The sequence below is a fragment of the Sturnus vulgaris genome, chromosome 31 (genome assembly GCF_052056855.1).
Source record: "Sturnus vulgaris isolate bStuVul1 chromosome 31, bStuVul1.hap1, whole genome shotgun sequence".
Taxonomy (NCBI): Eukaryota; Metazoa; Chordata; class Aves; order Passeriformes; family Sturnidae; genus Sturnus; species Sturnus vulgaris.
In genome coordinates this window covers 1662749-1689261 of record NC_142273.1, presented here as the reverse complement: position 1 = coordinate 1689261, position 26513 = coordinate 1662749, and the positions used below count along the sequence as shown (strand labels likewise).

The 26513-nt window shown below is 56.3% G+C and overlaps 1 protein-coding gene across 1 annotated transcript; it reads left to right on the top strand.

The window, feature by feature from the left end:
- Positions 1-4885: 4885 nt before the first annotated feature.
- Positions 4886-26210, top strand: LMNA (lamin A/C). Its single transcript, XM_014889364.2, has 12 exons — positions 4886-5358; positions 20337-20493; positions 20678-20803; positions 20907-21077; positions 21178-21303; positions 21408-21628; positions 21720-21924; positions 22058-22165; positions 22333-22452; positions 22534-22629; positions 23929-24180; positions 24834-26210. Exons 1-12 carry the CDS (start codon positions 5009-5011, stop codon positions 24864-24866), a joined length of 1965 nt encoding a protein of 654 aa, XP_014744850.1. The 5' UTR covers positions 4886-5008; the 3' UTR covers positions 24867-26210.
- The last annotated feature ends 303 nt before the right edge of the window (positions 26211-26513 follow it).

The window sequence follows — 26513 nt, the reverse complement described above, 5'->3', positions numbered from 1 at the left end:
TACACCCCAGAATACACTCCCCTCTGCCTGGCACTGTGGGTGGGCTTCCATCTCTGCTGCTGCACCCACGGGTCCCTGCACCCACGGGTTCCTGCTATCTTCTAAAGAGAGATTCAGACTCTGGATGGTGGGGATGACTTTTCTCCTGAAAGTGAAGCATGGGAACGTGGAGGGACACGGGTGTCTCCCTGGCCATTGCTGTGGGCAGACATCTGCCCCAGCACATGCAGTCAGAGCTGTTCTCATCTCAGGATCTCCAGCAGAGCAGAGGTGACATGTTCCAGTGTCTCCAGAAGACGTCAGGGACACCATGAGCCAGAGTCTGCACCTACAGAGCCTCATATTCCCATTTGGCCTGTCCATCTGCTCTGCTTGGCTGCTGGTCCTGGGGCAGTTTGCTGGTACTGGTGGCTCTCAGATTGCCCTGGGTGGAGGGGCAAGATCCATGCCAGAGAGGCTTGGTGGCTGCTCTCCTCCCCACTGTTGGATATCAGAGCAGAAGCACCAGTGCTGCCCTGGCTGCTGCACGCTGCCGCTCACAGCTCCTCAATAAATACAACTGGTAAATCTATTAATTTTACAGCTCTAATTGATATATTGCTGTAATTACCTTCTATAACAAGGCAATTAAACCCTATTAAAGATTATTAGCTAATTAAAACTCCTCTATGCACACACCCCAACCCTCTTATGTGCACAGATTGTTGGATGGGGGGAACTGGAAGCCCATTGCAGCTGGGTCTTGGGGTCAGCATGATGCACTGCATGATGTGATGGGTCAGGATGCTGGATGGGAGATCATGGAATCACAGGCTCATTTGGATTGAAAGGGACTTGAAAGCTCATCTCATTCCACCCTTGCCATGGTCAGGGACACCTTCCACTATCCCAGGTTGCTCCAAGCTCCATCCAACCTGGCCTTGGACACTTCCAGGAATGGGGCAGCCACAACTCCTCTGGGCAGCCTGTGCTGATGCCTCACCACACTCCCAGGGAACAATTTCTTTCCAATATCGCCTCTAAACCTTCCCTTTTTCAGTTTAAAGCCATCCAGCCTTCTCCATGTCCCATTTCTGCCTGTACCACCCTCTGTCTCTTCATACTTGGGCGTGTCACTCAGGCAGGGCTGTAAGGGTTTGGGACTGCTGTGTGCATCCTACCCAGCAATGCTCGCCCTTCTGGGATCAGATGGGAAAACGTTTTGAGGGTGGGATCTTCTCCTCCTGGTAGTGAGGTGGATGGGGGTGTAGGGCTAAGGATGGGCCATTGGCCAGAAGAATGGGTTTGAAGGGGGAAGTCCCACTTGAAGATGGGATGTGCCTGCCCTGGAAAGGAGAAATGGCCCTGTGCTGGGAGCAGGATTGAGGGGAGTGCATTGGCTGGAGAGAGAACTTGGAAGGTGTCTGGGAGACAGAGGTTGCTCAGCCCTGGGTTGCTTTGCACCTCTGAAAGCAGGTGGCGAAAGCAGGTGACAAAACTGTGCAGTGTAGGAAGTGAACCCCAGGGTCCTTGCAAAGAGCCTAAAAGACCTGAAAACCCATCAGAAAAGCAGACCACAGGGACACTGCCTGAGCCCATGGCTCATGCCCTTCCTCCATGTGGAGCAGCCAGGGAGGAGGGTCCCTGGAGCTGCAGCTCCTCTTGCCACTCCCAAGCCAAGCTTCATTACTGCCTTCATGCCGTTTGTATCACGAGATTGTATCAACTGCAGGCCCCAAAACTTGGCTTTTTTTGAACGCTAAAGAGCAGGAAGTGCGTTGAAATTCCAGGGATGTGGCTGCTTTCTGCCTTCTGAGTCACGCGAGTAGGATACGGCCTGTGCTGAGAGCCTCTCCTCAAGCCCCAGCCTCGGGTCCGTGCCTTGTCCCTCTCCCGTCCATTCCTCTGCACCCCGAGTTCCCTCGGTGCCCACAGAACCTGCAGAAATCCAAATTGTGTTAGTGGGTTGAAGCACAGCCCCGTGCCTGAGCCGGAGCACAGCCAGTCCTCCTGGCTCATCTGGTTTGAGTTAAGCCCTCCTGCCTTGCACAAGTGCCAAGCGCCTCCTCGCCAGACCCAGCGACCGCCTCAGGGCTGGCTCCTGTCCCCGTGTTGCGTTGGGATGCTCCTGGCCCTGGGGGCTGGTGGGAGAGCGGAGCAGCACGGGGCTGTCCGTGACCAGGAGAAGGGGCTTTGCAGAGCAGCAGCGTGGGGACAGCACTGTCCACCCCGTCCCGGGGGAGCTGAGTGTGGAGCAACTACTGTAGAGGAGCTGAAGTTTGACCCTCCCTGGGGGCTTTTCACTCCAGGCTGCCAACAGCCCCTGCGAGCTCCAGAGCAAGCAGGGCTCCCCCAGGTCCCCCGTCTTGTCCTGCTGGCCCAGCCCGAGGGAGCCCTCAGGTTTGATCCCTCCGGATACTGAGCCCGGGTCCCGTTCCCAGCAGGAGCTTTGAGGAGCCAGGAGGTGCCAGGAGGTGCCAGATCAGCGACAAGCTGTGCCAATGACCCTTAGCTGTGATTTCCAGCTGTTGCTCAAGCTGCTCCCTCCCTGCCTTTACCCTCGATGCCGTTTCCCACATTAAGTCAAAGAAGCTTTAGTCGCGCCTTTGGTGACCCTGGAAATGCCCTGGACTGCGCCCCCGTGGATGCCCTTGACCCTGGCGGGCACCTCCAGCTGAGAGAGCACCCTGGAGCCAAACGGCCCCTCTCTTTCCCTCCTGCCCAGGGGTTACTGTTTGAAACAAAACAAAACAAAGCAAAAACCAGAGCGGAGCGGAGGCGCGCAGGGCGGGCGGTCCGCGCGTCCCACAGTGCTGAGCGCCTTGGCAGCCACCGAGCGCCGCTGGCCCGCCCTCCATGGGCGGAGGGGACACCGTGGCCACCGGCCCTGGCTGCTCCTTGCCTCATGGCCCGGCCGCAGGGTCCTGCCTGCTGTCACCTGCCGTGGTGTGTCACACGCACGGGGCTGCCAGCGCTGCGGTGTTCCCCCACCAGGGGAGGGGATATGCGCATGGGAGGAGGAAGGAAAGGTGTGGGGAAGGAAAGACAGCCCGGGACAGCAAGGAGGCAAGGAAGGAGGAATTTGTGTGGAATTGAACAAAGGAGCGGAGTGAAGGAGCGCAGACCCCACCCTGGGAGACCAGTGCTGGGTGGGGGGTGGCACAGCAGCCCCCTGCCCGCAGCACTCACGGGGGCTCCTCCATGCACAGAGGGTTACCCTGCGAGCCAGGGCGGGGAAGGGGGTGTAGCGAGGCGGGGGGAGAGGAAGGAGGGAGAATCCCAACCCCTCTGCGTGCCAGTGCCAGGAGGGCTGTGCCCATCTGACACCCCCCTCAATCCCTCATTTCTCCTCTTTCCCTTTCTGTTCCCGGAACAAAACTGTTGCTTTTTGAAAGTTTGACCCTGGATTGTTGCCGCGGTCCCTTCCGTACCCCGCTACCGTGCAGCGGCAGGCGGTGCTGAGCGGCTGCCAGCGGGTTAATCATTGACGGAGCGGCACACTCGTGTGTCCTGTGTGTGCTCTGCGTGTTTGCGTGTATTGCTCCGTTGCTGTGTGAGTCATTCTCAGCCTGCCTGGGGCTCTGCTGCGCTCCCCGAGCTGAGGAGCAAATTGAGCTTGGATTGCAGCACGGGCAGGAGGAGCCGGGCGGCCGCGGCTCGGGAGGCGCCTCGGGTTGGCTGTGCCCTTGACCTTGGACCCCTCTGTTCGCAGGGAATGGTAGGGGGGAGTTGGACTTTAGGGTGCTCCGGCTCTCGCCAGTGTCCCGAGCAGCGAGGTCCAGTTGCCTTCCCAGCTTTTCTTGCCGCAGAGCCCAGCTTTCCAAGCAGGAGCTCACAAGGAGGAAACTGGACCCCCCAGGATCCCCACCTACCCTTAATTTCTAGGCTGTAAAAGGGTTGCTTTTCCACTCCTATTGTCGTTTTAGTCCTATTTCTCACACACGGGAGGGTTTGGCTCCACAGCACAACGCAGGGACGGGATTGAAGCCCAGGGAGGGGACACCCTCTCTGTGGCAGCGCTGGGAGTGCCCAGAAGCATTTGACAGATCTGGAAATCAGGAGCTGCCCGAGTCTCGGCAGCGCTTCGAGGGAAACAGAGCACCCCGCAGCCTCTGGAAGGACTGGGGATCACCCTGCTGGGAGCTCGCAATACTGGAAGGGTGGTTGAGTGGGGCTGGAGAGGGCTGGAAGTGGGAGGCAGGAGGACAGGAAACAGCACAAGGGGATTGGGCTGGGTATGGTGCTCAGAATTTGGGGAGCTGCAAACTGGCTCAGCTGGCACTGAGGGGAGCTGGGAAATGACGACAACCAGTGAGGGGAGAACTGGGCAAAACCAGTTCAAGGAAGTGGGTATGTGGGTAGGGGTATTGTTTGGTGCCCCAGAACTCTATTTGGGATGCCTCAGGATTCAGGGGAACCCAGAGCAGGGTGTTTTTCGTGACCTGGGACTGTATTTGGGTCCCTGGACTCCAGAGTTTCAGGTACCGCAGGGTCCTGTGCAGCCTGAGGCTCCTGCATTCAGGGTGTGCCAGGACCCCCCATACCCTGGGGTCAGCTGCTGAGATGCTGCCTGCCCTGTCCTGGGGGACAGCAGTGGCCTGGAGGTGCTCAGCCCAGGGCTCGTGGGGGTGCACGCCCTCATTGCAGCCACTCTCAGGTTGCCCTTTCCCCTGTTCAAGTCTCCCCAGTCTGCAATCCAGACTCTGTCGGGGTAATCGCCCTAGAAAAGGGTGTGGGAGGGGGTTAGCCCGGACTGTGTCCCCAGAAACGCCCTCCCAAGGCCCCTCTACCCAGGGATATTTTCCCAGCCTTTCCTAAGGAAGGGCTGGGACTGATGTGAGTTGTCTCCACCCAGGTTTTGGATTAACTCCACCCGCCGCCGCCTCGCAGCTCCTCCTCCCAGTGAGCAGCCCAGCTGGGATATAAGCAAGTCACTCAGGCACCGCGAGCTGCCGCGACAGCTGGGCGGGTGGCGTTGGGACATCGCGCCGTGACCTGAGCCGTGCCCTTCGCCTCGACGCCGGACCCCATGGCGACGCCTTCACAGAAAAGGAGCACCCGCAGCGGGGCTTCGGGGACCCCCTTGTCCCCCACACGCATCACCCGCCTGCAGGAGAAGGAGGACCTGCAGGAGCTCAATGACCGCTTGGCCGTCTACATCGACAAGGTGCGCTCGCTGGAGCTGGAGAACGCCGGCCTGAGGCTCCGCATCACCGAGTCCGAGGAGGTGGTGAGCCGCGAGGTCTCGGGCATCAAGGCTGCCTACGAGTCGGAGCTGGCGGATGCCCGCAAGACCTTGGATTCGGTGGCCAAGGAGAGAGCTCGGCTGCAGCTCGAGCTCAGTAAAGTCCGGGAGGAGCACAAGGAGCTGAAAGCCCGGTGAGTGCCCTGGGGATGGCGGGGACTGCAGCGGGACGGGTGCTGCCGTCATGCTTGGCAGGGAGCCGGGATAGGGAGGAAGGAGCGACCTGGAGGAGGCAGGGAGAGAGAGGAAAAATCCGTGACCTGGCCTGGGCTGGAGTGTCTGTGGCAGGGACCGAAAGAAGAGAGCAGCTCTCTCGTCATTCCTGCTCTCCGTCCAAGCGCCATCTTTGGCCGGGATGCCCTTGGAGCGGGGCTTTGGGAGCAGAGCTGGGGGCGCTTGGGGCTGGGGCCGAGCAGACGTGCCCTGGGCCCCCGGCAGGGTCCGTGCTCTGCGGGCCGCAAGCGCCGGGCTGGCGGCCCCTCTGCCTTCGTCATGCTGGAGCTATTCCTAAACACGCTCCGGCACAGCCCGGGAAGCCGTGCCAGCCAGCTGGCTCTGTCCTGCCTACAGATTTCGCCTGCTCGTCCTATTTTCCTTTGCTGTCTTTGGCACCGCTTAAAGAACCTGCTCCAGGTTTTGTTTGCTTTAACCCTCCCTGTGCCAAGCTGCTCCTACTCTGTGGGGTCCCGTCCCTGGCTTTGGGGGAAGTGGTGTGCAGGCAGCACTCATGTCCCCCTCCCACCAGCTGTCACTGGGTGATGTCCAGATCCTCCCAGTCCTCACTGAGGCACGAATTCCTCCAGCCGCTTCCCACTGGGTTCGTTTCTTTCCCTCCCTGCCATCAGAAATGTCCCCCTCGTGGACCTCTTCTTGCTGCCACTGGTGCCTCTGCCCTCCTCAGGGCTGTCACCGGTTACTAGCACAGGTCCCCTGAGGACACGGGGCTCCCTGGCCAATGTCACTGCTGGCCAAGCAGGGGCTGGCACTGGGCTTCCCCCGGGCTCTGCCAGCCCGTGCAGGGTCGGGATGCGTCCCTGTAGCTCTCAGTTCCCCGAAACCCGCTCCAAGCAAGGAGCGAGCGGATCCCTTTCCGTCATCAACTTTGGCTCGCAGCCGGATCCGGGCTGGGCAGTGGCGGGACAACCCCCTCTTACTCCATTTGATCTTTTGCCTCTTATTCTGGACACCTCGTTTTGAGCCTGTACCAAACGAGGCTAAAATTAACTTCCTTAGTAGATGCCATAAATATTCTACCTGGGAGGGAGGGACTGTGCTGACTGTTACAGCCGTCTCCGAAAGCCATGTGAGGTTATATTTAGCTTTCTATTTCCCGTGCGCTGCTGCAGCTTCGTCCTCGGATAGGGCGGTTTGCTGTTCGCCAGATCCCTGCTCCCGGATCCCAAGGATCCGGATGCTGGTGAGAGGAAGAGCAGAGCTGTCTAAAGGCTTTTTCTGCCTTATGCAAACGCAGAATTATCTTGGCCACGATCTTTCGAGGGCTGGAAAAAATGCCCGGCCCGCAGCAGTGAGTGGAGGGGAGCTGGGCGCTGGCTGCGCTGTGGAGCCGGCCGTGTGGAAAACGGATGTGGAATTTTTCCCTGCATTGGGATGGGCTGAGCCCCGGGAGCTTCTGTGCTTGTTCCCGGGCGCTGACAAATGCCCTGAAAAAGTGCTGTGACTCGCGGGGCTTCCCAAAGAGCAGCTTGTGCTTGAGAGATGGGTTTCGGTGGGTTTTGGCTCCAGGGGACGGGGTGTTTCCGTGTTGAGTCATCTCTGAGTCACGGCCGCTGAGATGGAAGAGCGGAGATGCGGGGGAAGCCGGTGCTGTTCATTCCTGCCTCTGGTTTGTCCCGTCTTCCTAGAGCGCGGCACGAGAGCTGCTCTCCAACCCCCAAAACCCTTGCAAGGAGGCTGCAGCTCATCCTGTGTCCCTGGGGACCTGCTCGATGAGGCAGGGCTGCTCAGAGAGCAGCACAACCGGCTGCAGAGCTGCGATGCTGCTCCCTGGGCTCAGTTTGTCTGGGGTATCCCCAGTCTTTGGGACATGAGGGAATAGGGCAGGCACGAGCTGAACCCTGCGGAGGGGTCAGAGCTGCTGGCGGGATCAGGAGAGCCCTGTTCAGGTGTTCTGCTCCCTGCCCTCCAGTTGGGCGGGGATGTGCCTGCTCTGCCCACCCACCCTGAGTCCTTGGATGAGCACTGCTCTGGGGCCACTTCACTGTCCTTGACACAGTGAGACTTTGGCTAATAAGTAACTGGCAGCCCTCTGCACCCCTCGCAGTGCCCGTCAGCCCTGGGGAAGCGCCGGGTATCTCCCGCCGGGCAGGCGCTCGGGGCCGCGTTATCAGCGCCCGCAGCATCGCCGCTGCCCGAGACCGGGGTTGTCTCGGCAGCACAGAGGGAGGGTGGGGGGCCAGGATGCCAGGGCATGACGTGTCTGGATGTGACACGGTGCCGGGTCCTGGGTGCTCTGTCCGGGGTGGGGAAGGAGGTGCTGACTGCAGGGGGACGGTGTGGAAACAGGAGACCAGTTTAACCAGTACCGATGCATGAGTGCAAGAGCTGCATGGGTGGAGGAGGGTCTGAGAAGAGCTGGGCTGCCTGCCCTCTGCCTCCTGCCACCCCTCTGTTCATGGCCAACTGCTCTTCTCTTAGGGAAGTTCCCAGTGGGATCCTCACCACTCCCTGTTTGGCTACTCCCAGTGGTGATCCAGGAGGGGTTTCCCAAAAAATGCCCACCTGGCTCTTTGCACGGGGACCCTCATCCCTCTGCAGCCTGACATTCCCAGGACATGGGACCCCTCTGGGCAATCCTGCCTGTCCTGGTGCCACGTGTGTCCCCAGCTCTCTGGCTATGTAGCCACGCTTCAGTGAGGGTGGCTGGTGACTCAGGAGTGCTGGCAACACCAGCACCATCCCCTCCCAGGCCATGGGTAGAGATAGGACTCGTCTGAAATGCCCCTGTCCCTGGTGTCCTCAAGCTTCTGTCCCCCTCCTTAGAGGACACCTGGATTCCAGCATGGCACCAGAGGCTGGAGAGATGCTCTGTGCTTGGTCCTGCCTGTTGTCCCCTCTCCTTAAGCTGGCTTCTGACTCACAGGGTGAACAGAGCCACAGCCCTTGCCTTGCTCCAGGAGAGTTCGTCCCATCCCACGAGTGGGAGACACTTGTCAGTGCAAGCCTGACACGCAGGGGTGTAAAATACACCCCTGGGCACGCAGGGGTGTAAAATACAGCCCTTGGGCGCCTTCAGTCCCAGGAGAGGCCCCCTGAGGAATTCAGTGCCCACTCCATGGGCAAGGAGTGGCCATGTGGTGTCCATACAGTGAGCAGCTCCCTTCTCCAAGACAGAAACCAGCCCTTGTTAGTACCATGGCTGATGAGCAATGCCTTCCTGAATTGCAGCCCCTAACTTGATTAAGGCAGCGCCTCTTCCTCCCGGGGACCAGATCTCATTCCTGGCCCTAATGAGGACAAATCTCCTGTTTCCCAAACGTTGTTGTGGAAGGAGGAAGCTCATCCAAGGGCAGAGCAAGGGAGGCAGCAGTGGGGTGCCAGGAGGTGAACTCCACAACCCTTCCCCAGCCCAAGGGGGTTTTGTCCCGTGTTTTGTTCAGCGATGACCCTCCAGGCAGGAGCAGGTAAACAAAACCTGTTCAGCTGAAAAAAGGGAGGAGAAAGAATTAAAGCTCAGTGCTGCGGGGGGGGGGGGCACACACTTCCTTCAGCAGTGATGAGCTGGAACATTTTGCGTGGGGTGAAACCTCAGGCTCCCGGGTTTCTCCCCCGTCTGCCTCATGGAATCCCTGCCAGGGAGGGAATGCTTTGGCTGGGAGGAGTCTTTGCCCTTTTGGAGCAAACAAAGAGCAGCTTGTGCAGCTGGGGACACTTTGGGGGAGTCGTCAACACGGAGCTGGGCTGATCCAGACCTCTGTGGCCCTCTGGGACCCTCTTAAACACGCCACCCTGAATGTCCAGCCCTGTGGACACGTTGGTTGTCCCTTGACATGTGCTGCAGCCAGCAGCTCACGATGGCTGGGCATGCCTGCCCTCCTGGCATGCTGGAGGGCTCCGTGGCAAAACGTTTCTTCGAGGTGAAGGTTTTCATTAGCTGTTCCCAGTCGAGAGGAATTCTCACCTGTGCAAACATCTAGCCCCTCTTTTTCCCAGAAAAGGTGTGGCAGAGAAACATGCTCCAGCACTTTTGGTTTGTGACCCCCCTCTCATTGCTGTGTTTGCCAGTTTTTTCCAGCCACGGCTCATTCCCTCACTTTTCTCAGGGATGAGGGGAGTGAGAGGAAATCCTGTTGCCTTATATATATTTAGGATGATAGGATCCACTCTGGTAAATTAAGGACCTTAGCCTTGGAGCTGGGGATTAAAGAGAATCAAGACTGGGTTTGGTGTGGGAAGGGATCCATCCCTGACAGCCCATCCCAGCCTGCCCTGGTCCCACATGCTGCCACAAGTGTTTTTCAGTCTTGCACGTCTCACTTCACTTGTCTGAGTCTCATCAACACTCAGACTCCAGAGGACAGGGGGTTGTTCCCAATGTGGTGCTCAGGGATGCAGACACAGAGGGTGGCACAGCCAGGGTGGGGCGGCTGCCAGCTCCATATTCTGCTGAATTCATGCCCTTTGGGAGATGCAGTTTCCTCTTGTGCTGCTGGCAAAGACAGGAGGAAGTCACCAGAGTTCTCCCTCTGATCCTGGCCAAAATTAGAGCTGTCTTGGAGTATTCCCCAGGAAGTGTCAGCCCAGTAGGTTCAGGATGAGCTGGGAATACCTTCTGCTGTCCTGCCACTGGCTGCATTACCTGTTTCACCATCCTGCTCTTTGTGAGGTTGTTTGCTGAGCCTGTTCCTTTATGACCAGCTCAGCATGTTCCCAAACAGCTGAGGCTGGTGCCATGTAAAACCTGTCTCTGTCAACAGCTGCCATCAGACAGCACGGTGTCAGGGCTGAGTGCCCACCTGCCTCTGCTCCCTTCCCCTCCCTGCCCAGGGTTGAATATCCCCAGTGTGAAGCTGAACAACTGTGGGGGCTGGCATAGCCCACCAGCCCCACCTGGTGCAGTGGCAGCTGCAGCTCTGACTGCAGAGACATCTGTGGGACAGACAGGCACTTGGTCACCCAGGAGAAGCCCTATCCTTCCAGGGCCTCACCACCCTTACAGGGAAGAATTTCTTCCTAATACCTTATCTAAATCTGTCCTCTCACTTTAAAGCCATTCTGCTTTGCCCAGTCACTCCACATCCTTGATAAGAGTATAATAAAATATACATAATTTTCCTTGTTCCTGTATATGAGGGATGTTGCAGCGTGTCCATGAACCATGGTGAGATCCAGGGCTGTGGGTGTTGGGGAAAGCCAAAGGGTGTGGAAGTTGGTTAATGAAGTGCATTGAACTCAGCCCACAGAGATACCACAAACCCCAGCTGGGGTTGGGACACCTCTGTTGCTGTTGCTGGTGAGGCTGAGTCAACATTTCACATTCTCTGTCACAAACCAATTACCTTTCCCAAGGTGCAGCTGTCCTTGGCTTGGGGTGTCCCCCAAGCTGCAGCCAGTGCTCTGTTTCTGCCTTCCGTGGTTAGCAGAGCCAGGAATTGCAGCAGCACCAGGGACAAAGTTCCCAGCACACAAGGTGCAAGGTGGGTGCTGCCCTGCCTGTACTTCCCCTTCCTTAATTATGGGGTTGGACCATTGCAGGCGTTGGCGCCGTGTCCCTGTGGAGAGGTGGCAGAGCCGGGGTGGAAACAAACATGGGCTCTCCTGAAGCTGTTGAATTTTTGTGTTGGGGCTGTGAGTGGCTCACAAGCACCTCTTTAGGAGCAAGGTTCTGAGAGCAGAGGTCTCTCCTCCCTCTTGCACAAAAGCCATCTCCAGCCACTTGTTCTGGCTGCTGCTTTCCACACCCACACCCTCCTGCCATCCAGTCCCGTGCCACCATCCTGCTCGGGCAGGGCTTGCAGTGCTCAGCTGGAGCTCAGAACTTTCAGTTTGTTGGAGTTTTTATTTATTAACAGCTTAAGGACACAGTTTCTCCCTAAAACCCCATCTGAGCCACGTGAGCCCAACCAAACACCCAAGCCCTCGGTGTGGATGTGTCCTGTGGGCTTCCAAAGGGGTGGGAGCCCAAAGGAACCTTGGCCCCAGTGCCCATCAGCAGCGAGGGGTGGCCAGCTGCCCCAGTGCAGCTCGCAGTGTGAGGAGCTGTGTGTTCCCCTCTCCTGGCAGAGCAGGGCGATGAGTCACACTCAGCCATGTGCCCTGGGCTGGAGCAGGGTGTGGCTCCTCAGGGCCCCCCCAGTCCGGCAGTCACGCTCTGCCCCTTCCTTCCTGGCATGATGGCAGAGAACCCAGCAGCATCCGTGGGGTGCAAGGATGCTCCCCCACGGGGCACCAGGCTACACTGGGACAAACTGGGGGGGTTTCTAAGTTGAGCCTCCATGCTGTGGGCTTTAGCTGGGAAGGGGAGCACTGAGGAGAGCAGCCTCACCTCTGGACATCGTGCTTTGCTGTTAGGGTGGCTGCCAGGCCCCCCTTTCAGGGCAGAGATGCTGCTCTGTGCAACCCAGCCTCAGCTCTGCAGTTGCAGTGCAAAAAGCCAGCAGACTGGGGCTGGCCTGGTGGTGTGTGTGTCGTGAGGCTGAGCAGGAGGGAGGTGGTGGGAGGCTGGAGCATCTCATGGTGGTTCCATTCACAGGCAGTTCTGTGCAAGCAGCAATTGGGGCTAAACTGTGCTTTCTAGGGATGCCACGTCTGCAGTCCTCACTCTGGGGAAGTGCTCATTTCCTGCCCACGTGCCAAGCAGGTCTGGGCTCCATCCTGGCATGGTGCAGGCTGGCAGGGAAAGTGGGCAGAGGTGTGCTGGCAGCTCTGCACATGGTACAGCACGGCAGAACATAGGCAGTCACCTTGGGTGCTGCTCATCCCGGTGCTGAGCTGCATTTTCCCGATGGCATCCTGTCCATATCCATCCCCAACAGCAGCTGGAGCTACCAGTGACTCAACAGGGGCAGCCTGAGCCAGCCTCGCTGCCACCCCACATGCAAACAGACCTTGTGGCAATGTAAACACCTTTTCTGCCTTTATCTGCCCTGCTGGAGCCGGGATAGCACACCCTTTTGTTCCCAGGAATATGTGGATATATGTCTGGATCCAACAATCCCCTGCTTTGTTTCTTAAGCAAATGTTGCTGGCCGGAAGCTTTGTGTAGCCAGTTTATGAAAAACAGGGTGAGCTACTGCTGCTTCTGAGCTGAAAAAGGAGGCCTTGAACTCATCCCCTGTTTTGCCTCTCTTGGCTCCTTTCTGCCTTGTCCTGCCTTGCACAGGGACCTTGTTTGCATTGTGGATGAGGATGCAGCAGGTACACAGTGACCCCCTCATCCCTTCCCATCCCCTCTTTGGGCTCAGGAACTGCACGTGTGAGCAGAGGAAAGGGGAATTACAGCCACATCTGTGCAGTGGCAGCATTTTTCCTTGTTCCTGGGGCTGGGATTGCATCCCTGCTCCACATCCTGGCTGTGTCGCCAGTTCCTAGCAAAACACGAGCTTGCAGAGTTTTTTCCCCCGTGCTCCTGGTCCTTGGACATGACTAATCCAAGTGACTCAGCTCCCTGTTTTTAACTTCTTTGTCAGGCTTCTGCCATGCCCAATCTCCCAGGGAAACACCGGGAATCTCTGCTTTGTCTTCATCCTTTAAGGTGGTAGTTTATGGGCTTAGCATTTCTCCTTCATCTGGGCAAGGATGTATTGAAGTGAATGGAATGTTCTGGGGTTTCCGTGGAGGGGCAACACTCAGAGCTGTTCTAGGTGGAAAAAAAAACCCACACTCACAACTCTCCTGTTAAGTTTTAGCCCAGTTCTTTAAAAACTAGCTTTTGCTGTGTTGGAGTAAGATAGTCAAGGCTGGGCCAAACTCCTTAAATTTCCAGTCCAAAACTTAATTTGTCATTACATTAATTTAAGTATATTAACGATACAAAACTCACTTGTTACCATGGTGAGTGTTCAGAGTAGTGCCATGAAGACTTGGAATTTCCTTCTTCCCTCCTCTTCCCAAAGGCTTTGAGTTTAGTTAGCAATAGACAACACTGCATACTGTTAGCAAATTCTGAATTGGAAAAACAAACTGACAACACCCTCAAACAAATTGTGGGATTTTTGGGGCTGTCCTGAGTAGGAGTTGAAATGGATGATCCCTGTGGGTCCCTTCCAACTCAGGATATTCTGTGATCTCAAAGCTTTTTTCTCGTGTCTCCCCTGCTGAAATCTTGCCCTCAGAAGGTGGAATTAAGCAGTGTGGAAGGTGGTGTATTGACATATTTGAGTTGTGTCTAAAAAAATTCTCTTCCCAGCTCAATTCCAAACATTTTTTTAGCAAGTTTCTTTCTCTTGATAAAGGTTATTATTGCTTTAATCTATTTTTAGGATGGTTCAATTCCAGGCCATCAAGTGTCTTTTAGATAACCCAATTCAAGAATTCATGGGAAGCCAGGAAAAGGCAGGCATGTTCAGAATGGATAGGTTTGGGTTGGACTGCAAGAGGGGTTGACCAGTGCTCAATCGTGGTGTTCTGAGCAGTGGAGATGTCCAGGTTTATAAAGAGATAGAATCACGTCATAGTTTATGTTGGAAAAGCCCTCCAGGATCATCAAGTTCCCCCAGCCCTGCCAAGGCCACCACCAAACCGTGTCCCCAAATGCCACATCTACGTGTCTGTTAAATCTCTCCAGGAGGGGGCAACTCCACCACTGTCCTGGGCAGCCTGTTCAAGTGTTTGGAGATTTTTTTTTTTAGTGGAAAATGCAGTTTTTTCAAGCAAGGAACTGGCCTCCCTCTGGAAAGCCCGGGCTCAGCCATCTCCTCAGGATCTGCACAGACACTGGCCAGGTTTTCCCAGTGCCATGCAGACAATTCCCAAGCTCTTCAGGACCAGCTCTGGTAACAGACCTGGGACTGGGCCAGGTTTGCTAAATCAAGTTTCAACTGGCAGCACTTTGCATGTCACCCCAGCCTGGAGGCTTGTTCTGTGTAACCCAGGGTTTGGTGATAGACATTCCCCACATGGAAATCCTGCCCTCATTTTGCTGGGCTCCGTGTGCTCCCAGCACTGGGGACTCCCGTGGCTGATCCTCCTTTGCTTCCCCTGTGCATCTGTCTCCTGGGAAAGCTCTTCCCAGGCAGCTGGGAAAAGGAGTTCCGTGGGTAACAGGGGGTGCTACAGGCAGCACAGGGGGTCCCACAGGTGGCAGGGGGTCTCCCAGGCAGCCAGGCACTGGCAGACCTGCTGGAGTGTTGTGATGCATACTCCAAGCTGGGGGAGATAAATCCGTGGAGGATAAATCCTGCCCTTTGTCTGTGCAGACACACAGATTTATGCCTGATATGAACTTGCCCCAAAAACACAACGTGGGCTGTGGAAAACCAAGTCCTTCCCATTCCTCCAGTGACTCCCACATGGCAAAAGAGCAAAACCCCCTTTACCAGTTTTGAAAGCCCTCTGGTAATGCCATCCACCCTCCAAAACCATGAACTATCCTGTTACTATGGGGGACTCAGCCCAAACAGCAGCGTCACTTGGTGATTTGGGATTTCCATTGCTGCTGCTGGGGGAGGCTGGGATGAGTCACCAGCTGGCCTTACAGCCCAGACAGGGAGTGAGCAGCTCTGGGGCTCCCCAGCCAGCACCGAGCTACAACATTGTTAATTCTGAACAATTAATACACTATCTATTCTCAGAAATGGGCTTTGGGCTCTTGGCTGTTGGCTGTGATGCTGCTGAAGATAAAATGCTTCTCCCATGCTAAGAGGGGAGGCTGCAGGGTGACAGGTCTTGGCTCTGGTGCATCCAGGAGGAGGAAAGCTCCTTCAGACCTTCAGAGGGGATGTGTGTGGCTGATTCCTGGCAGTGTCAGTATGATCAGGTTCCATCACACTCGAGTTTGTGTGCACCCACAGCTCCCAGCAGTGCTCCTGGTGGGTGATGGGAGCTGTGGAGGGACAGGAGCATCTTGGACTTGGGGAATCCTAGACAGGGGGGTCTGTTTGCCTTCCTATGAAAGGCTTTTGCCTGGTTCCAAACAAAACAGTAGTTTTGGTTCATTTTAAGAGTGCAAGGAAAGGCCAGATGCCAATCCAGGAGGGGAAGCCCAGCTCTTGAGAGGTGCCAGTGAGCTGGTTTTGCTCCACTGGGGCCACGTGGAGCTGGACAAGCCCCTCAGCTCCATGGACGAGCATGTCATGAGTGAGTCAGGAGCGTGTGGCAGGGCCAGCACTGACCCTGGCACCAGGAAGGGTGTTTGGCACTACTGATGACAGAGGTGGAAGCTGTTTCCAAGCATCTGTGAACGCACAGGGTGCCTCTGACAGGGGTCTGGTGCCCAACAGGATGCTGCCTCCGTGCAGACCTTGTCCTCTAAACATCATGCTGGCTATTTCCAGCTCCCGTGCTAGGAGACCGGCCGTGTTTATCCTGGTGATTTGGCAGAGGCGCTGTGGCACAGATGAGTCACGAGCTGGGAGAAGCTGCTTTGCCACATTCCCACTGCCCCACTGCAGAGATTTTCCAGGTCCGCCTCTCCCCGTGCTGTCCCTGCTGCTTGTCCTGTGGGGCCCTGGGATGAGGGAACAATCCTTGATGGAGAAACAATCCCTGGGACTGGGGAACAATCCCTGCAATGGGGTGATGATCCCTGGGATGGGGGAGTGATCCCTGGGATCGGTGTGGTGATCCTGGGACGCTTCCCTGGCACTGGAGGCAGTGCCATGGAGAGCAGCCTGCCCAAGGTGGGGCAGAGCAGATTTCCTGGGTCCTCCCAGCAATCCGAGACTTCCATGGGCACACACTGGCACTCCTGCCTCGGGTTCCGAAGCTGTAAACATTGTCAAAGCCTTTTCTGGGACAGCATTCTCAGCCTGCGGGGGCAGGAGCAGGCAGCAGCCCCTGGCAGCCAGGTGGGACTGAGACCTGCAGTCCTGGGGGATTTGCAGATGCACATAAATATTGATGGATGGGGCAGGAGCTGGCGAGTTCCCTGAGTTGGCACCTTTTCCAGGGTGGGGCAGCTGCAATTTGGAGGCAGGGAAGGAGGGGAACGCCTGCTCCTCTACGAGCTCCATCCCACTCACTGGTCCCCTTCCAGTGTACGAAGCCCAGTGCTGCCCAAGCTTCAGGAACATTTGTGGGGATTAATAGTGGAGAGGGAGACCAAAGAGTGTTTCCTAAAAATGCATTGAGTGGGCTCTGGCATCTTGGAGAGGGTTGGCATCTTTCCAGCAGCCTGGTGGGTTCATGCCTGGAGCTGTTCCAACAAGTTGTGATGACTCTGTCCTGTCTTGACTTTTCCAGAGGAAGAGCCCAGACCTGCCAGGTTTCCTGGCTGTGATTTTGGGGCAGAGTAGGGGGGAGCAGTAGCAGATGCTGCTCTGTGGGGCTGTCCCTGAGCACGCTCTGAATCCTTCACGTCGACTTCGCAGCCTCGCGTCTGTCTGTGCTGAGCACAGCCAGAGCAGATCCAACTTTCCATTAACATTTGGATTTTCTGGCAGCTCAGCTGCAATTTTCAATCTTTTTTTTTTCTTTCTTCCTGCTTTTAAAAGCTAAAAATAAAATGTCTTGAGGCCCCTTTTCCCTCCATCTTTTCTCTTGAGACATTTGTTTCTTGAGGATTTGATGCCTCTGTTGTTTTTTCTCCTCTTGGATTGTTTTTACCCATGGCTCTCACAGCACAGGGGATCAAATCCTGTGGGATTTGGAGGCACCCAGCCCTCCAGAATGAGTCTCTGCTTCATTTTTCACTGGGGAATTTGGGATCTCGTAGACTGTAGCAGGCAGGATGGAGAGGCCAGTGAAACCCTCTGGGGAGGAGGAGGAAGGTCTGTCTTCATCGTCCTCTCCAGGGAAGTGGGAGTGACACAGCTGCCATGGAAGTTTTTATTTTTAGCCCAGCGCCAGCTGGAGCCTGTGAGGCTTCCCGGGAATAAAAGCAGGACCTGAGGGCAGGAGAAGGGAAAACTCAAACCTTGGCTGGGCTGGAGCAGGGATACACAGAGCTGCTGTGGAGTGCTGGGCTGGGAGTCCCCAAGGCCAGAGAGGATTCACCTGTGTGCTGATGCCTCATCCAGGGGCTGCTGCCACCTTTGGGGTCAGGCAGGAACGTGGGGGAGATGCTCAGGTCCCCAGGGCAGAGGACAGGAGAGGATTTGATTTGTCTCACCCGTCCCCCTGTGGCCGAAGTACTCCCAGCTCAGCCCCAGGGCTGGTGAGCTCCAAGCTTCTGGCTCTGCTCCTCACGGTGGAATCCAGAGTTGTGCACAGGAGGCTTCTCAGGAAAAGCAATTTGTCCTTGAGCCATCTGGGATTTGCTATGGGGCTTTCCGGGCATTGATGCCCAGAATCGTGGATGCTTCTGTTCTCTGGAGAGGGCGAATCTGCTGCAGACACAAGTACAGCCATCAGCATTTTTCCCTCCGTTTGTCACTTATCAATGTTACTGCTGTCCCTTGAAAGCGTCATAGGACCCAGGATCCCCATCCCGAGGAGGCAGTGCCCTCCAGCTGTACCCAAACCTCCACAGCCAAGCAAAGAGCAGCAGCAAAGCAGCAGGGATGAGCTGTTCTGGAGTCACGGGGCAGCTCCCTCCATCAGGAACCGCCGGACCCCGCCGGCACTGCTGGGGTGGCCACGCTGGCTGCGGGGATGAGCCAGGGCCAGATGGGAAAACTCGGCCTCAAACTCTGCTTGCAGTGAGCCTTGGAGCCTCGGATCCGCTCCCAGCTGGCATTCCTGTCCTGTGAGTCACTGGCACAAAAGGAGTGGGTTGAACAGGAAGGACCCAGGACAGAGCTCCAGCAGCAGCTCCGGCAAGCGAGGCTGTGGTTCCCTGGAAAAGGGGGACCAGCAGCATTTCTTGGTCAGTTATTCCGCCGTGGGCTAAATTCCAAATTCTCTAGACTGCTTAAATGCTATTTAGACATAAAAGAGGCTGTTTTATAGAATTTATGGACTATGAAATCATACTCTATGCGTATCATTGAGACCCTCTTACCTGAGAGCCCCAAACATTAAAATATTAAAATCTGACCACAGAAACATTCTAGAATTCATTACAGATCCAACATGTTATACTGAGCCCTTTACACCACAATAATGAGTGTTCTGGGCTTGGAAAGAAGCTTTCAGAAATTGAAAGAGAGGCAGAAGATAGATCTTCACTCACTTCCAAGAAAAAGTCTGCAAGCTGCTGCGGGATTCCCAGAGGCTTTTAGGCTCTGCTTTTCCTGACATAAGTGATTCTGAATTTCGTTACTGTACATGTAGGAATTGTTATTTTTTTAAACTGTCCTTAAGCGGAATTCCTGCTCTTTTAACATGGAATATCCTGGGATTTGAAGTGAGGTTTGCACTTAAAAACAGTAGCCTGGGCTTTTGGAACCTTTTCTTCAGTCTCCAAAATAACAGAATAACTTCTTCATGCTGGCTCGGGTCAGGAAACAGAAAGAAATGCAGGAAAATCTGCTGCTGGCCAAGCCGGGAGTTCCGACATCCCGCACCTGCGAGTCTGGATCCCATTGCCGGTGGTCTGGATCGTGCTGTGGGATGGGCTGAGCGCCGGCGGTGCCGCGGCCGCTCCCTGGAATTTGTACCCGTGATGTCCTTGCCCCAGGAATGCGCAGCGCTGCCGGCGAGCGGCCGCTGCTCGCCCACGGCCGGGAGGCTCCCTGGCCGCTCCTCGGGCGAATTCCGCCTCCTCCAGTCCCACAGCCCGTTCTGAGGGAGGTGGGGTGACAATCCCACCCCGGGCTTGGCGGCTGCTGGGGGACCGTTGGGTCTGTTCTTTTTATAGGACCTACCAAAATAGCTGCAGGCTGTGTTTTGGTGGTACGGTTAGATCAGGTTCCCTGGTCACACGGTGGGTCTGTCAGGAGTGGCTTTGAGCTGCTCTCAGAGGGCTGGAGAAGAGAGGGGGGCAGTGGGGGCCAGGATGGTGCAGGAGTGGGGATGGTGATGCCAGAGGTGGGACTGGGAGGGCGGAGGCAGCACAGCTCTGCATCTGTGAGCAACAGCCACAGCAGTGCAGTCCCCAGCCCCACTCACCACCTGGTGCTCCCTGTCCACTCCAGGAGAGGCATCGAACTCCTGGCACTGGCAGGGTGTCACAGACTCCTCTGCCTGGCCGCCTCAGGTGGCAGTTTCAGCTCTGTCCCATGTCACACGATGCCACGCCGTGCTGAGCCCCCCTACAGCACATCTGAGTGTACCATGCCATGGTGGGCTCTGCCACACCTCCTGGTGCAGGTCCATGTCCTGCTGTGCCACACTGTGCCACACCACAGCGCGCTCCAGGGTCCCACCACACTGCCCTGCATCCCCCCGTGCCACACGGTGCCACTCCAGCCCCAGCCTCGTCAGCTCTGCTCTCTTGCCAGTCTGTGGGTGTGCACATTGCTCATGGGTGCTGCACCCTGACACTCCTCCTGCCCTGCCAGTCATTCCCAGCCCTTCCTGCTTTCCAGTATCCAAACTAGGGCTGGGTGTGCCAGGTGTCTGGGATGTGCTGGTCACCTTGGTGGGTGGCTGTTAGGGACGGTGGTGCAGCCCTTTTGGGAGTGATCAGAGGGGGGCAGGTGTGACTTGGGGTACAGTGCACACGCTTCTCTGAGAACAGCCCTGAGGAGAAGAGCTTGGAGGTTTTTGTGGATGAGAAGCTTGATAAGACCTTAGAGTCCCTTCCAGTACTTAGAGAGACTCCAAAATTTTGAGAGACTTTGGACAAGGGTCTGAAGGGACAGGATAAGGGGGAATGTCTTCCCCCTGCCAGAGGGCAAGGTTAGATGGGATATTGGGAAGAAATTCTTCCCTGTGAGGATGATGAGGCCCTGGCACAAGTTGCCCAGAGAAGTTATGGCTACCCCTGGATCCCAGGAAGTGTTCAAGGCCAGGTTGGATGGGGCTTGGAGCAGCCTGGTCTAGTGGAAGGTGTCCCTGCCCATGGCTTTAGATATGCTTTAAGGTCTCTTTGAACCAAAACAATTCCATCACTTCCTGATGGCTATGATTATTCCTGCTGTGCCACTCATCTGTGCCACCCTTTGCCCTGCAGGAATGCCAAGAAGGAAGGGGACCTGCTGACTGCCCAGGCACGCCTTAAGGATGTGGAGGCTTTGCTTAATTCCAAGGAGGCTGCACTCTCCACGGCCCTGGGTGAGAAGAGGAATCTGGAAACTGAAGTGCGGGACCTGAGGGGACAGGTGGCCAAGGTGAGCAGTGGCAGCTCTGTCTCCAGCTGACCCACGGATCCCTTTTTACCCCCCTACCTGGGGGCTGCCAGGTCCCTGCTATGCCAGGGGCTGTGGGGCAGATGCATTTGGGTGGTGGGTCCGCAGCCACGCCAGGTGCAGTGCCCAGAGCCCGCTGTGATGTTTCTTCTCAATTCCCTGCCAGCTGGAAAGCGCCTTGAGCGAAGCCAAGAAGCAGCTGCAGGATGAGATGCTGCGCCGCGTGGATGCTGAGAACCGGCTGCAGACCCTGAAGGAAGAGCTTGAATTCCAGAAGAACATTTACAGCGAGGTGAGCTGTGATGTGCTGCCGTGGGGCTGGGATCACTTGTGACAACCCCCGCTCCGTGTGTCCCTGAGGTGACACAGTGTCCTGTGTCCTGACGTGTCCCCAGGAGCTGCGGGAGACCAAGCGGCGCCACGAGACGCGGCTGGTGGAGATCGACAACGGGCGGCAGCGCGAGTTCGAGAGCAAACTCTCCGAGGCCCTGCAGGAGCTGCGCAGCCAGCACGAAGCCCAGATCAGGCTTTACAAGGAGGAACTGGAGAAAACTTACGGGGCGAAGGTGAGCGGCCTCCCCACGCCACTCTGCTCTCCCTCCAGCCCCACACAGCACGGGTGGGCTGTGGGTGCTGAGAGGCTGATCCCCCTGTCCTGTCCCCCAGCTGGAGAATGCCAAGCAGTCAGCTGAGAGGAACAGCAACATGGTGGGTGCTGCCCATGAGGAGCTGCAGCAGACCCGTATCCGCATTGACAACCTCTCCTCAGAAGTCAGCCAGCTGCAGAAGCAGGTGAGTTGAGACCAAAGATTTCCTTGGGATGTGTGCCCTGGGGACGGTCCCCTCCTGGGGATGGTCCTGGGTGGAGTGGCCCACCCTCACCTTCCCTCCCACAGCTGGCTGCCAAGGAAGCAAAGCTGCACGACCTGGAGGATATTCTGGCCAGGGAACGCGAGACCAACCGGCGCCTGCTGTCCGACAAGGAGCGGGAGATGGCCGAGATGAGGGCACGCATGCAGCAGCAGCTGGATGAGTACCAGGAGCTGCTGGACATCAAGCTGGCTCTGGATATGGAGATCAACGCCTACCGCAAGCTGCTGGAGGGCGAGGAGGAGCGGTGAGCACAGGGCGCTGTGCACAGCTCTGGGCTGCGCGGGTCCCAGCCCTTGTGTCCTCACTGGATTCATCTCCTCTTCTCCCCCTGCCAGGCTGAGGCTGTCCCCCAGCCCTTCATCCCACAAAGGTGCATCCCGAAGCCACATGTCTGCCCCAGGCTCCTCCAAGAAGCGGAAGCTGGAGGACAGTGAGAGCAGGACCAGCTTCTCCCACCATGCCCGGACCAGTGGCCGTGTTGGTGTGGAGGAGGTGGACTTGGAGGGCAAGTTTGTCCGTCTCAGGAACAAGTCCAACGAGGTGAGTTTGCCTTCGGGGAGGTCTGTAGAGCCCCTGGGGTGAGGTTCAGCCCTGCTTCACCCTCCAGGCAGGACGTGAATGGGACAAGTTGGAGAGGAACCAGGGTTCTAAGGGTCGTTACTGTCTCTCACAGGACCAGGCAATGGGGAACTGGCAGATCAAGCGGCAAAATGGGGATGATCCCGCCATTACCTATCGCTTCCCCCCAAAGTTCACCCTGAAGGCTGGCCAGGTGGTCACGGTGAGTCGCTGCCTGGTGGAGGATCCAGGCAAGATCCCAAACCCTGCCAGGCCACTGGTTACATGGAGTGGTTGGTGTGTGGCTTTTTGTGGTGATAGACTCCCCCATCCTGGGGCTGTGGAGTCTGCAGACCTGAGAAGTCACTTTTCTCCTGCTTTTCTCTCTAGATCTGGGCCTCAGGAGCTGGAGCAACCCACAGCCCCCCCAGTAATTTGGTGTGGAAAGCTCAGAGCAGCTGGGGCACCGGGGACAGCCTGCGCACCGCCCTCATCAACTCCAACGGGGAGGTGAGAGCCCATGGCAGCTCTGGCACGGGGCACGGGGGTGGCAGGCACTGAAGCTCCCAACTCACCTCCTGTCCCCCACAGGAGGTGGCCATGCGGAAACTGGTCCGCACTGTGATCATCAATGATGACGAGGATGAGGATGATGATGAAATCAGCATCCACCACCGCCATCACCATGTGAGTAGGGCGCTGGGAATGCTGCTGGTTCCAAGGGGGTCCGAGGGGGTGCAGCTCCAGTCAGGGTGGGAGGGAGCTCAGCATCACACAGGATCAGGGATACAGGAGAAGGCAGTGGGGAGGCTGCTGTGGAAACAACTGCAGGAGAGAAGCCAACTGACCTCTGGCATCTGGAGGAAATTCTGAAGACCTTACTGGAAGTTGTCTCCAACCCTAAGGAACCCTGACATGCCATGAAAAGGGCCAGCAGAGTCAGAGGGATGCTGAGCTGGTCAGCATTGCTTGGAGGGTAGGATGGTGGGAAGTTGATGGACGACACTTCTTGTCAGCAGCTGCTCTGTCCTCTCTGCTTCATGAGGGTGCTGGAACAAATCCAGAGGTGGCTTTGTCCTTCCTCTCAGCCCGTCTTTCCCCATATGGTGGTGAAATATGCACCAGGAGGAGCATCAGGCAGAGAGCAGGCAGTGGGCAGAGAGCAGGCAGCATGCCAGGAGCAGAGCTGCAGCCACTTCTCCCCAAGAAACACCCCTGGCTGCAGCCCAGCATCCCCCACCAGCCCATCCTGCAGGGTGTGTGTGTCCTGCACACGAGAGGCCCACAGGAATCACGTGCAGGGAGGTGCCATCGTGGCCAAGCTGTGCCTCAACGATGGTGAAAGATCTGAGCTAGTGGCACAGGTTACCCAGGAAAGCTGTGGCTGCCCCATCCATGGAAGTGCTCATCAAGGCCAGGTTGGACAGGGCTTAGAGCAACCTGAGGTAGTGGAAGATGTCCTGCCCATGGCAGGAAGCTGGAATGAGATGAGCTTTCAAGTCCGTTCCAACCCAAACCATTCCATGATTCTGTGATTGTCTCCTGTATTGACTATCCCTGGACAGAGAAGCCAAGCTCCTGCAGCCAGTGCTGCCCATTTGTCTGGAGGCTGAATCCTTTCCAGGAGCAAATTTCCCATCAGAAAGCTGCCAGCTCACGAAGTGGTGAGGAAGATGATGTTTTCAGGAGCACAGTTCAGGTGTCTCCCATGTGCCAAGAGCTCAGGGTGCAAGGTCAGGGCAGGAGTCAGCAAGGTGCTGGCCCCAGTTACTTGGAATTAGCAACACAATCAGGACTCTATTTTATTATTTTTAAACCATGTGATGGAGAGGACAGGTGAGTCAAACTCTCTTCAAGGCCTAATGTGAAGAGCTCTCCTGGGTCCCCCTGGTGCTGCCACCGTCCTCAGGGGAGGGCAGGGGCTCAGGGCAGAGGATGCTCTGCCAGGGGCTCGAGGTCATTTTGTCTGTCCCCCGCCATGTGCAGGGCTGCAGTGGCTCGGGGGACCCTGGTGAATACAACCTGCGCTCCCGCACGGTCGTGTGTGGCACGTGTGGGCAGCCAGCTGACAAGTCGGGCACGCAGAACGCCGGCATCAACACCATGTCCTCGGGCTCGTCCACCTCCAGCGTGACCGTCACCCGCAGCTACCGCAGCATGGGCGACTCTGGCATCGGCCTGGGGGACAGCTTGGTGTCCAGGAATTACCTCCTGGGGAGCTCCAGCCCTCGCAGGCAGGTCAGTGCCATCCCAGACCCTGCGCCCAGTCCCTGGCACTGGGGCGCTGCTGTGCTGCTGCTGCTGCTGGGTCACCACCCTGTCCTGGCGTTCCCGACAGGGCAGTGCTGCGGGGGTCCTGTCCCCTCCCACCTCTCCTTTCCCTGCTCGTCCTCTTTGAGCTCACACAAGCCTCTTTATAAGGGATGGGAGGTTCTGAGGGGGATTGGAAAGGAGGGTGGCCCTAGCAGCTTCCCACCCCATTCCATCTTACACTTGGCCCCCTTGGCACCCCAGAGCATTCCCCATCCTCCACATCACTCATCCCACTGCTGCTAAGTGTTCATGCTGGTCATGTGAATAATTGTCAATTGAATAATATTCAATTGAATATATACTTTATATATTGGACTAAGATATAATATATTCCATATTGATACTCCCAGTCAATATTATAATCCTCATATATCACCTACCACTAATTCTCGAATTTTGGAGCTATGAACATCCTAGCTTGGGAGGATTTATTTATCACATCCCAAGGGCCAGGATGGAGGAGAGCCTGGAGGCACTGTGGGCATTCAAAAGAGCCCACTGGACATTTTGCAGTCAGGGTAAATGGACGGTGACATTGGGATCTTCTTAACTCTCTTCTTTTTCTTTCTCCCTCCCAGGCTCAGGCCGTGCAGAACTGCAGCATCATGTAATTCCATGGCGCATTCCTGTGGTTCCTGCCTGTCTCTAGGGTTTTTTTTTTTTTCCCAAAGCAACAGAATTTTTTTTTTCCCCTAAAAGAAACAAGATATCAAAAACCAAGGTTGATTTTTTGTTTTCTATAGCAGGAATTTTATATATATATATTAAAAGTGCTAAAAGATGCTTTGATTTTTTTTTGTAAAGAAAAAATCTATTTCTATATAAAAAAAAACAAACTAAAAAACAGCTTTTCAGCTTCAAATATTTTTTAGAACTTCAGCCAAAGACAGCAAAGAACTGTGTTTACAGAGCAGCCATGCAGGAGGAGTTTGTAGTTGAAATACTCCTTAGATTGTACCTTTTTTGCCAAAGCCTTTTACATAGGACAGGGAGAAGCGCAGCCATACCCACTGGAGCTGCGTGCCACAGGAGCTGCTGTCCTGTCTCAAGTGGAGCACAGTGCCTTTACAACCCTTTTTCTTGGGATCTGAAGCCAAAATTCCCTTTTTTTCCTCTTTTTTTTTTTGAATTGTGGTTCCTGGCGGTGCTGGCGTGGGGGCTCCTGGCAGCTCGTGGGTGGTGCCCACATCTCTCTGTGGCCATTGCCCCCTCCACAGCCCCCTGCCTGCCTGCACTCCCAGTGCTCTATGTACTGTATTCCCCACATTCCCCATCCCAGGCACCTCTTGCCCTTAGGCTTCCCTTTGTCTTAATTAGCCGAGTTGTGCCTTAGCTGAGGTGGGGGCCAGGCTGGGAACTCCTTTGGACCCCACCTGGCATCGAGTGGAGATGGAGCAGGGGAAGTGAAAAAACAGCGGAGCTGCGTTCTGGGACCAGACGGATTTGACAGCTGGGCTAATGGACCTCGGTCCCACAGGCTCAGCCCCGGTGGGGGCCCCCTCTTCGGGAGCCACTGCATCCAGCAGGGTTCACCCCAGCTCTTCTTGGCTGCGGTTATTTGGGCTCATCTCTGGTGGCTGGAGCACAGGAGCTGTTTCAGGGATTAAGCAAAAGATGCTCGGTCCAGGTCAGAGCTGGTTTGTCAGGAAAGCACCTAGGAAGGCTTTTCGGTCGACTGAGGCGGATTTTGGGATGTGGTAGGTGCAGCTTCCCCCTTGGCAAGAGTCCATGCAGATATTGGCAGATATCTTGGCTTTTTGCCTTGATTGGGAAATGCCTGCAGCCCCCACCCGACCTCAGGTGCAGCAGAGGGGTGGGGCTGGAGAAGGTGCCAGGACAAGCCACCCCCTCCAGTGGATTTGTGGAGGTCATGTATGTATCCACGCTTGCAAAGCTTCTGTATTACTGCCTATATTTTCTTCCAGAGTCAAAATACAGCTGAACCCTTCCCATGCTGTGTGCTGTCATCATTGCTGTCCGGGGGGATTTGGGGGTGCTGTGCTGCATCCCAGCAGCAAAGGGACCCCCCCAGGGATCTCTTTCCATCCCACAGCCAGGGGTGGGGCTCAGCACCCACCATGGATGGGGGGAGGCGGGGTGGCCACCCACACCCTGGGTCACCCAAGGATGGGTTGCTAAGAACTGGGCCAGCTGGGCAAGGAGCGCCCCAGAGAGGAACTGGACTGGGGATGGAATTTGACGTAAGGGCTCAGAAATTCCTCTTGGGGTTTTGGGGACCAGACATTCCCCAGGATGGG

Coding starts and splice junctions, on each gene's coding strand:
- LMNA (XM_014889364.2), top strand. CDS start 5,009: ATGGCGACGCCTTCACAGAAAAGGAGCACCCGCAGCGGGGCTTCGGGG. Junction 20,804..20,906: donor AGAAGAACATTTACAGCGAG/GTGAGCTGTGAT, acceptor ACGTGTCCCCAG/GAGCTGCGGGAGACCAAGCG. Junction 21,304..21,407: donor TCAGCCAGCTGCAGAAGCAG/GTGAGTTGAGAC, acceptor TCCCTCCCACAG/CTGGCTGCCAAGGAAGCAAA.